Source organism: Leopardus geoffroyi, chromosome A3 (assembly GCF_018350155.1).
Source record: "Leopardus geoffroyi isolate Oge1 chromosome A3, O.geoffroyi_Oge1_pat1.0, whole genome shotgun sequence".
Classification (NCBI taxonomy): domain Eukaryota; kingdom Metazoa; phylum Chordata; class Mammalia; order Carnivora; family Felidae; genus Leopardus; species Leopardus geoffroyi.
In genome coordinates, this window is record NC_059336.1 from 128259251 (window position 1) to 128270050 (window position 10800).

Below are 10800 nucleotides of genomic sequence, written 5' to 3' on the forward strand. Positions count from 1 at the left end.
CAGAGAGAGAGAGAGAGAGAGAGGCACAGAATCCAAAGCAGGCTCCAGGCCCTGAGCTGTCAGCACAGAGCCCAACGTGGGGCTCGAACCCACGACCCGTGAGATCACGACACTGAGCCACCCAGGTGCCCCCAGACATCCTCCTTTCTGCCCCCCCAAAAAAGAGAGCCCAGATCCCCAGACCCTCCCACCCACTTTCTCTCGAACGCATCTCCGTTTTCTACACATCAGCCATCTTTCTTCTCTGCCCCCACCTTTACCTCCTTTATTCCATCCTTCCTTGGAAGATTGAAAAGCATGTGGCAAATTGAAACCCATTCTGCTTTCATCAGTTTTGAGAGGAGACTGCTCAGCCTGGAGGACCCAGGCTGCTCAGCTTCGGATTCTCCAAAGTCTTCGGGCCTTGCTTCCTCATCTGTAAGAAGGGGATGAGAATAAAGGTGACTTCCTCATGGCACTGAGGTGAGGAGCGAATAAATCAGTATTTGTAAGCACTTCGAACAGTGCCTTGCACGCAGTAAGAGCTATGTCTGCATTTGATAATCCCCCCAAATCATTGAAAACACTCAAGCCACTGCAAAAATCAGACTGGACTCTCAGACACGGAGGCACCCCGGCGATTCCTGGGTTCAGATCTCTTTCACTGTGAATCATTAAGGAATCAAAATGCTGTGAAATGCCACATGTCACCCTGCGTCCTTGTCATACAGATGAGAAGCTGATGCCCAGAGATAGAAGGCGTCTCTGGGGTACAGAGTCTAGGTAGCCCCCGGGGGTTTTCTGAAGGAGACTTTCTGTCTTCCAGGCAAGCCCTGGGCATCTGAGCGGGGGTAGATCTCGGCAGCTCCCAGCCCCGGAAAGGCTTGGCACCGTGCTCTGCAAATGTTTGCCTAACATCTCGGCCTCCCCTTTGCTTGTGTTTATTTATTTACTCGGTAGTTTGCTCATTAATGAACGAAGGTATTCCTCAGGCAGAGATAAGGATCCCAAGGGCCCGTGAACTTTTCACGAGCTGAGCGGATAAGCTGTATCTCCAAAGAAGTTACAGCTGACGGTTCATGTCGAGACCATCCGGCTGCGGGGATCCCTCGCACCACGACGGCTCACGGGGTTTCCGCAGCACCAGAACCTAGCGCAGAATCCGGAGTGTGAGCATTAGGAGCCAGGTGGGAATCCGGGCTATGACATCGTTCAGCCTCGTGGGTTAGCCAAGTTACTTAACTGCTCTGGGCCAGCTTCTCCATCCTGAAGGGTAATAACATCCAGCACGTGTTGAGCATTTACTGTTTTCCAATTGCTGTGTTAACAGCTTCACGCATATTACCTCATTTAAATCTTACCATCAGAAAGGAGAAAACAGGGGCGCCGAGAAGGTATTTTCCAACAGAGTAAATAACGTGCCCATAACGCAAATTTACTTCTTGGTTAATAAGTAAATGGCACAACTTGGGCAATTATTCTCCGGGTCTTCCTGGTGGCTGTGAGAACGGAGTTTTATGATGCATTGGCTGGCCGTTGACATCAGCAAATCTTCCTTCCTTCGCTCCTCTGGGTTCCAACTACTAGATTGGATCCAGAAGAAAATGACCTTGTTTCCCCCCTCCCTCTCTTCCCTTCTTCCTCCCACCCTTCCTTCTTCCTTGCTCCCTTCCTTTCTACTTCCTGTCTTCCTCCCTCCCTTCCTTCCTTCCTTCCCCCTTTCCTTCCTTCTCTCCCCTCTCCTTCCCTGCCTTCCCTCCTGCCCCCTCCCTTCCTTCCCTCTCTTATTTAAATCAAACATTTATCAAACACATTCTCAGTATTCCATACCAAGTTTCTTATTTGCAACTAAGCAAACAAAACTGAATAAGGCAGGACCTTCACGGCCCTTAAGCAGCTAGCAGTCTTGTCTTTTGTTTTGCAAAGTTATCTAATTTCACGAAATGACAAAGATCCCCCCCCCCAATAAAAAAGCTAGCCAAGATCCCAAATCTCCATATTGTTTTGTTATCAACGGGAGAAGAAAGAAGATTCATTTCTCCAGCCTCTCAATGGGCAAGGTGCTCTCCTATCATCTCTCTGAATTATTATACCCTTTGAAGGGTATTATTATGTTTCGTTTTTATGGGAGGCCTGGGCTGCTCATGGACTTGTCTGCGGAAGCCAAGATGGGCTCGACCCACAGTCCCTCCCCTCTCCGCGCGCACACGGTTTTCTGTCGTCCCGGGCTTCGCGATGTCCCTTTCTCTGGGTTGACATTGCCGACGATGACTCGTATATTTCTGGGAATGCTTTTCTCCCCTTTTGGGGGGGAATCTGTCTTCAGCCCCGCTCATCAGCCCCCTTCCTGTGCACGGTCACAACGGGCCCGTCCCACCGCACCCCTGTCTCCCCCTCCCCCCACCCCTCTCCCGGCCAGATTTACAGCCACTCACACAGCTGTTTCCAGCCAAGGTGAGGGTTTCCTCTTAACGGTGTCGTTTACAAGTCAATAAAGCCCCGGAGCCCCGTTTCCGGCAGCCGGTCCCACCTCGGGGGCTCTGTTGTCTCGCCCGGCAGTCAGGGTGCCCAGGGCCCGGCTGGGGGCCTCATTCCTGCCATAAAGACCTCCTCTCCTCAGAGGGCAGAGTTCAAAGCTCTGGCTCCCCAGGACCCCGTCCTAAACCGTCGGCCCCGCCCTGCTTTATGGCTCCCGCTCCCCTCCCCCGCTCCCCTTCCCGCAGCACAGAGCCCAGCCTGGGCTCTTATCTGCCCCGGAGATAAAGGCCGGGCTCTGGGAAGCCAAAGGCGAAGGCGCCCGGGCCACTGGCCCCGGCTCCCACCGCTCTGGGGTGTGTTTAATGAGCTCGAGGAAAGAAGGCCTCTCTCAAACCGCAGAGAAGACACTCCCTCCGGGGCTGGCTTTCTGTCTTCTAGGGGGAGGGCCGAGGGGAAACCTCGGCGCTCTCAGGGGCTCCCTGCCTCCCCGGAGGCTTCCCCAGGCCAAGGCGATAATGAGGTGAGAGAAGATGGCGGCTTAATGGGCCTGAGCCTGCGGAGAAAGGGAGCCGGTCAGGCCCAGGCCCTGCGAGCCGACGCCCCGTGGGGAAGGGGGAGCAAGTCAAGGTCACAAAGCCCTGGGATGCCAGAGCAAGGTCAGAACCGCCCAGGGCGTTCACTTAGGCACTTCTTCAAGCAAGGTAACCAGAGCACCTACTGTGCCCACGGCACTGTGGTTCACGCTCTGGGGTTGGGGGGGGAGGGCGAAGCAGCCCCAAGGCTGCGGCCCAGGGATGTTGCCAGAGGCGAGAGGGTGCATCCTGACAAAGAATAGAAACCCGCCCGGAAAGCAGAGGGAAGTGAATACATTTGCTTTAAAAGGGCTTGTGCATTCAGGGGGCACCAGTGCAGGTGATTTGGGGTGGGGCGGGGCTCTGTCACTCTCCTGACAGAGGGGAAAGAGGTGCTGGCTGTCGCATCTCCCCCTGGCCTGTATCTAAACCAGAGACACCCCCCCCCCCCCCACACACAGCTTTCTCCCATCTGGTGGTCACAGGCAACCCCTCGGGGAAGGCCAGGGTCATCTACTTTGTACCCACACGGTCCAGCAGGGAAGCCTGCATTTACCGAAACCCACCCCGGGAACCGGACCGGCCAGTAGGAAACACCACGCGCGTTAAGAATTTAAGGGATGCGTCGCGTGGCCTCTCCACCCGGCAGGTTACACATATACGAACAGTGAGTGCGTCGTGCAGCCCTAACCCTTCTGTGCCTGGCCCGGGGCTCGCGGCAGATGGTCGGAGTAAGATCGCCACTTTTCAAGAGAAAAGGCTGAGGCCCGGGGAAGTTACAATGACCCCAGCTAACATAAGGCCATCACAGTACCTTTGCGCGGTACCAAAACGGTGCCCCTGGGGGGCGGCTGTGGCCCCGTGGGAGCAGGCTCCTGAGCAGATAGTCTGTGCAGAGGAGGTCCCCTTCCCTCTGGGCAGAAGCAGAAGAGAGCCCGGGGTGCACGAGGTATGGACAAAAGCATGTACTGGACTTCGGCCTCCTTGGTCAGGCGTCCTGTGCGACGCGAGGATGCCACCCTGAGCTCTAAGAGAAAGTGTCCAGGCCACATACAGCCGAGGCAGAGAGACCGGCGGGGGCTGCAGTCAGGCAGAAGTGTCATTCAGCCCCAGCTCCGTGACACGACCCACTGGCACCGCAGCCGTGGGGAACTCACTCTATCCTTTCTCTGTGGACTAAGGCTAATAATACCCACTTCGCCAGCGTTGGCAAAGATTTAAAAGCAGATAGCAGTTCTTATTTTCCGAGCGCCTCAAGAACAGAAGATAAAGAATCCCCAGAGCCCTGGATGTCTTCCTTCCTTCCTCACTTGGAGACAGGTCTTAGCTATTTGTTTCCTGCCTACATGTAATTACAGTGCGAGGGCCTCACTCTCCAGGCCTGCTTTAGTGAAGGAGGAAGGAAGTCACTCAGGCCTTTTCACCGCAGCTCCCTGCTCGGAGACGCCAGCTGGGAATCTGACTAATCTGTGACTGCAGCCAACAACCCCCTGGCATGTTCCAGATCAAGGTACTGCACAGGCCATTCGGGATGGCTCTTGTGGCCACGAACCCACCACTGTTCTCAGGCCCGCCTTCCAGGACACCAGTCCTCTCCCACCTCTCCCACGGCCCTGTGAGTTTATGGCCGGGGAGAACGAGAGTCCCCTCCACCCACGCTGCAGAGCATCCCAGGGCCACTCCAGCCCTCGGATGTTCCAACCGTGAGCTGGGCCATGAGAACGTCCACAGCGTGTGTCCCTCTCTGCAGGGTCTGCGTGGAGTGCCGCATTGGAGAGCACTTGGCAAAAGTCTTGACAGAGCTGGGAACCCATCAGATGATGAAACTGCTTCGTGGCTCAACTCGGTGACACGGCGTATCCAGAGAGGACCGCTGGCTTTATCCAGAGACGTCCTGGACAGTAGCCATTTCCATTGAGTTAAGGAAAAGAGACACAACTCCTTGCAAGACTGGCTCTGCTCTATGACCTTGAACAAGTTCCTTCACACTCTGCAGCAGACCTTCTCCCCTACAATAGGGCAGTAGGAATATGTAACTCTCGAGGGCCCTTTTGGAGCTGGCAGTCCCGGATGCTGTGATTCCGGGAGTTACAAAGGACCCTTGCCTAATCGGTGGTATGGATCAAAAGAGAAGATTATTTGTGAACATTGAGCTGCAGGAAAGGAGAAACGCCCTCCCCGGGTTGATGGCTGCAGGATTCATCTGGCTTCATCAGAAAAAGACCATAAAGCTGTTTTGCAAAACAGGTTGATTTCAATGAAGCATCTTGTGGATTGATAGACTCCTGGTCAGCGCAAGAAGAGTTTGGATCCTTGACAAGAAATGGTCTTCATTATTTAAAGTATCAAGCAGAAAGATTCCAGTTAAGGTTCATGCGCATTAGGAGAGGTTATTTTAGCTAAGATGTAAGAGATTTACAGCTTTATTCCTCCCGGGCCCACCCAGTACCTGGCCACCATGTGCCAGACCCTGTGCCGAGGACAAAGAAACGACATACCTCTTCCCCCGCGGACCGGGTCTGCCAAAGGGACAGTCATAAAGAGGATAGTAGTTTACCACACGCCGTAGTTCCGCGGGGATCCACAGGAATGTCGAGCCCGAAGGTGGCTTGAGCAAGAATTAGCATCTCCATCTTACAAAATGGTAACCGAGGCTCAGAGAGGTGCATTCATTTGTCCGAGGCCACACAGCCAGGGAGTGGAAGAGAAGTTTGCAAATTCTGATCGTCTGACTCGTAGGCCAGAGCTCCTTCTATCCACTTCCGTGCCTGTCTGCACCAGAGGACCCAAACCTGAGAGGTTATCATCCCTCAGGGACCCCTGCACGGAGTAGGTAGGTGCTCCACGAGGATTTGTTAGCCAACTGGGTTCTTGGCTCCACTACTCTAGACAAAGGCTTGATTGCTTCTTGTAAGCCCTTAATTTACTTCTCTCCAGTTCTTTCATACTGACTGTTTGTTATAGGATTGTGGCTTCTGCAAATGGAAAATCCTAAAAGACATTGCTCCTGCAATCTCCTTAAGCCTGCTGGTATTCCAAGCACAAACCTCAAAACATGCTGCTAATTTCCTCCAAAAAATCGTAAGCATGTCTCTCCATCGCAACGGCAGGAAGACATAGCAGAGCCTTGGAATTAGGCAGCACTGGGTTCCTGTCACCAGGTCACTTTGGGCAAATATTGGTCTATTTCAGCCCAAGGGGTCCAATCTATGAAATGGAGCTCAAGCTCCCCTTGAAAAGATGTTGGACTGGCCAGATGAAATTCATCAGAGCCTCTGCCACACCATGGGCTTTTTAATGACGTGAGTGGCCTTCTCTACCCCAAATTCCTTCCACGACTGGGCTTAAGCAAGTCCATTTCCCTGGCCCATTTTCTTCTCCGTAAGAGTTTTTCCCTCATCACACTCTCTGGCCCACTGGTATTTCAGATCGACCAGAACTGATGACCAGAATTGGACCATCTGAATTAACGATGGAGAATTCAGAGCCTCCCGGATTATTTGGTCATCCTCCTGGACTCAGTCTGTTGACTGAGTGGCAAAGGTCCCTGCCAGCAACAGCATTTAGAGCAGGACAAGTGTGTACCCTTGGCCCAAAAAAACACTTCGTAATGAGGAATGGCTTCCCTTCATGGCTTCAGCTCTGACGACACAACCATAGGGACTTGGGGGACCCTTTTCATTGAGAAAGCACTAGGCTCTGTGCAATCAGAATCATCTTATCGGCCAGGCTCCATAGCTCCAGGATCCAGCTTGTGAGCTTTTAAAAGGGCCCCACAAAAAAAATTTGAGAGCTGGCAAAAAAAAAAAAAACAAAAAAACAAAAAAAAACTGGTTCTGAAACACAAAACAAAAACAGCAAAATCAAAGTAGGTAAATGTTTAATTAATTGTCTTAAAAAGCTAACACTATGTCCCATGCCACTTTGTAATTGTTAAATTTATCACTTGTGAGCATTTCATTGCATTAGAAAACAGTGTGGAGGTTATATATTTGCACGTGGCATGAATTTCCAAATAGATTGAGAAGGAAAAAGAAAAGAAAAGAAAAGAAAAAGACCTCATGGTAAATTAATCAAGTTACCCATAGCTAAATAATTTTAAAAGCAAAACTGCAGAGTCCTTTTGAACTTTTTTATAGCAAAATAACAAAAACCCCATAATACATAATATGGAACGAAGGAGTCGCGTCACATATGACAGGATGTGGGGCGGGGTCTCCGAGAGTGAGAGAGAACCAGAGTCTCCGGAGGACTTTCAAGGGTCCAGATCATCGTCTGCTCAGTCCTATTACTTTCACCAAGAGGTAGGCACCCACCTAGACTGCCCAGACAGTGGTAAAGACTTTCAGGTATTTGCTCACTCAAGAACTGGGTGCCATTTTCAAATGCCGGGCCACCCTTTTTCCCAGTTCCTTCTGCCGAGCATTCCTTCCGCTAATCAAACCCCGGTCATCCAGCTCTGAGGGAATGTTTACTCAGTACACACCATTCTAGAGTCAAAGGCTGAAGGCCACGCTAAAGTTAAAACATTAAAAAGGAAGTCTTACCTTTTGGGTCAGTGTTACAATTTTCTGGGTGTGGAATGTGACCCCTGGGGGGTTGTAATCACAGTAAGTGGCGACGTGGAGGAGAAGACAGCCCTCTGGGATTGAAGCAGAATATTTAGATCTGTTCCCCAGTCCACGAAGTGCTGACACTGCAGAAATTCTTTATTCCCTTCTAGACTTCAGTTTCCATGGCTGTAAAACGGGGGTGATGATCCCCACCGGGAAATTGTGAGCGGCGAACAAAGTGGCTTTTGAAACCCGAGAAGCGGTATACAGGGTCAGATGGTTGTGCGCCACGTAGCCAAGATTTTTTTTTTTTTTTTTTTTTTACTTTAGTGCCACAATAAAGGACTCCCAGCTGAAATAATTGTAGCTTCATTGACCATCTTCACAGTTCGTACTGAGATTTAATGGTGAGAAGTTCTATTCCCCAACGAGGGCCACATCAGCGCGTCTCCTTCCCGGGTGCTCTCCCTGCCGTGGGATGGTCACATTCCTCCACTGAGAGGCGGTGTCCAGCCTCCCTCTACTCAAACCTGAGTGGCCCGGCCAGGTGCTCAATAGCCCTAAATGATAGGATCATCGTTTTATTCATTTATTTTTTTTTAATTCATTTTGCTTATCTGCATTTATAAAATTTCCGTAGCAAGCATCCCACTTTCCTCAAAATAAGTCATTTTTCAAAATTCCCCTCATATCCCCACCCTCTCAAAGCATCAGCAGGCATTGGCTGATATCTGAGTCTCCATAATTCACCAAAATAACTGCTCGCCCCCAAATCCTGACAAGCTTATACCGGTGGACAGACTCCAGAAACCACCGAGGTCCTCGGCTGGGCAACACGAGTGAATCCAATGCTCGGATTCGCCCGTAGTTAGACCTACCAGCCCAGCTGCCCCAAGGGTGGAGCAAGCTTTCCCGAGGCCCGAGCATCAAGGTTTTTTGTTTTTTTTTGTTTTTGTTTTTGTTTTTGTTTGCATCAAGGTTTTTTTAACCAAGAGAAAGTAAAGCTTTTCATTCATTCATTCATTCATTCATTCATTCATCGAGTATTGGTGAAGCCCTGTGTGTGCCCGGCATGGGGCAAGGTGCTAGGGATACCTCTGAGAGCGGATGGAGGGCTCTGCCTACAGGCAGTGAAAAATACAAAGGAAGCCGTGATCTGAATGTGGCATAAACGCCACGAGAGGGGTCACCTGAGGCGGTAAGTGGACAGAGCAGGTGCACTGGCCCAGAGGGGGAGATGCAGGAGGGCCGCCCGGATAACGGGATGTAGTGATGGGGATTTCAGGAGTATCAGCGTCAGAGGGCAGAATGCAGTGTGCTGTAACACACACGTTTATTCCTCCCTGAAGCCTTAGGTTGAAACCCTAACCCCCAGTGTGACGGGACTTGGAGATGCGGGCTTTGGGAGGTAAGTAGGTCACCAGGGTGGAGCCTCAGAGAGGTCCCTTCTCTTCTTTTCTGCCCTGTGAGGACACATGAAGAAGACAGGCCGTCTGTGGACCAGAAAGCTGGCTCTCACCAGACACCGAATCTGCCAGTGCCTCGATCTTGGGGGTCCCAGCCTCTAGAGCCGTGAAGGATAAATGTCTGTGGCTTAAGCGCCCTCCCAACCCCCACCAAGTCTATGGTAGTTTTATTGTAGCGGCCAGAACCGACTAAGACAGAAATCAAATGAGACCATTCTTGTGAGCGCACTTTGCAAGATGGAAATACGGGATGTGGTGGCCAGCCCCTGCCCACCCAGCCTCTGGCTGCTTCTGTACTCCAGCCGGGACTCTGATAGGGCGTGAGGCTTCTGTTTGCCGCGTTGGTGAGCACAGAAAACCTCGGACCGTGACACTGACACAGGTCTTTGGCTGCCGTAGTCTCTCGTACTTTTATCTACCGTTCACTAAACAGGCAGGGCAGGAACAGCCTTTCTCGCTCCGAGGCCGGTGGCCAAGGTCCGAGATGCTGCTGGGGACACATCTCCCCTGCCAGCCTGGCCCGACCATGCTGCCGGCCAGGTGGGGCTTGTGAGACAAGTGCCCTTAATTTGTTCTGACGTCCAGCCAGAGAGAGAGCCAGTCTTCCAGGGAGCACGGAGAGCTCATGTCCTCCCATCATCCACTAGAACCGAGGGTGAAGGCTGGAGCCCCACCCCTCATCCTGCAGCCGTCGCCCTGGGCGGGTGGCTGGGGACCCTGGCCTCAGCCACTCAGTCCGTATGTGTCCTTCTGTGTCACCGTCCGACATCACTAAGAGGCTCTTTCTAACAGAAAAGCCCTGCCACCCCCCCTGGGGGTCCTTCAGTGCCTCCCCTTGGTCCCTAGACCAGGAAGCCCAAGCTTGTCAGCCAGGCCCTCCGTCTCCTGCTCCTCTCCAGCAGCCTGGTCCCTGCCATTTGCTCCCCCCAGAGCCAATTCTGACCATTTGTTCCAGCCAGGCCCCAAATGGGACCCCATACCTTCTCCTTTGTATGACTCCTGCCAATCTTTTAAATCTTTGTTAAAGTGTCACTTCCTCCAAGAAGCCGACCCGGAACTGCCAGCCTCCTGCCCCTGTTGAGATCCCACAGATAAGTATCATTTATTAATCTTGCTGCCTCGATGTGGCAAGACGGCGTTCTCCCACCTTCTGCCCTGCTTTTCCCCACCACGCCCTGGGGGCGCCTGGAGAGTCTTAGGTGAAATGGAGACTGAAGCTTGTCAGCAGAAGTCTCATGAAACAGGACGGGTCGACATCGGCAAGGGGGGTTTCGTTCGTCATGTAGACATTTAACTCCGAAGGCCTTGCAAGGGCCCCCAGGTGCCGGCGGGAGCTGGGATCAGACCCTGATGGTCCCTGTGATGCTCTTGCTGAGGGAGCCCAGTCGCCCCCCTCCACCCAGGGCAGGGCAGAAGGTGGAGGAAGCCCAGGAAGGAATCTTATGCGCACACTAACTCTCCTCAAGACACAGAGCCTGGCTTTTTTTTGTGGAAAAAATGCTTCTGCAGAGAAAGTACCCCAGTTCCCACAAAAGGGCCCCAGGAAAACCAGAGCTTCCTCCAAATTCTGGTACTGTCACCAAGAAACCCTGGGAAATAATTGTTGGAACAAATTCACCCCATTTCTTTTCCTCAGACTCTTTCAAGTCCTCAGGAGAATGGAGGCATCGCAAATCTCCAAGAGGGAAATTAAGCGTGAATATTAATTACGTTCATCTGGCCACAGTGTCTGATTTGGGGGAGCACCTCTTG

General features: G+C 52.1%; 1 protein-coding gene and 1 long non-coding RNA gene across 7 annotated transcripts in view; one reads left to right on the forward strand and one right to left on the reverse strand.

Annotated features, from left to right (window-relative positions):
* LOC123581539 overlaps window positions 1–6967 on the reverse strand; it is a 53985-nt gene extending 47018 nt beyond the window's left edge. For 3 of the 6 annotated variants that reach the window (XR_006703799.1, XR_006703798.1, XM_045447674.1), the window contains exons 1-2: window positions 3844–4821; window positions 261–415 (exon numbers count right to left, since the gene is read on the reverse strand). Coding sequence is in view for 1 of the 6 variants with exons in the window: in XM_045447674.1 (XP_045303630.1) it covers window positions 261–415; window positions 3844–4132 (444 nt within the window). In the remaining 5 variants the exon portion in view is untranslated. Of the gene's footprint in view, window positions 1–260; window positions 416–708; window positions 1578–3843; window positions 4822–5527 lie in introns of those variants that run through there. The other 3 variants (XR_006703801.1, XR_006703800.1, XR_006703802.1) reach the window with 3 other exon arrangements.
* On the forward strand, window positions 2701–4893 carry LOC123581540. Its single transcript, XR_006703803.1, has 3 exons — window positions 2701–2977; window positions 4459–4539; window positions 4780–4893. It is a non-coding gene; the product is annotated as an uncharacterized LOC123581540 (long non-coding RNA).
* Window positions 6968–10800: the final 3833 nt, after the last annotated feature.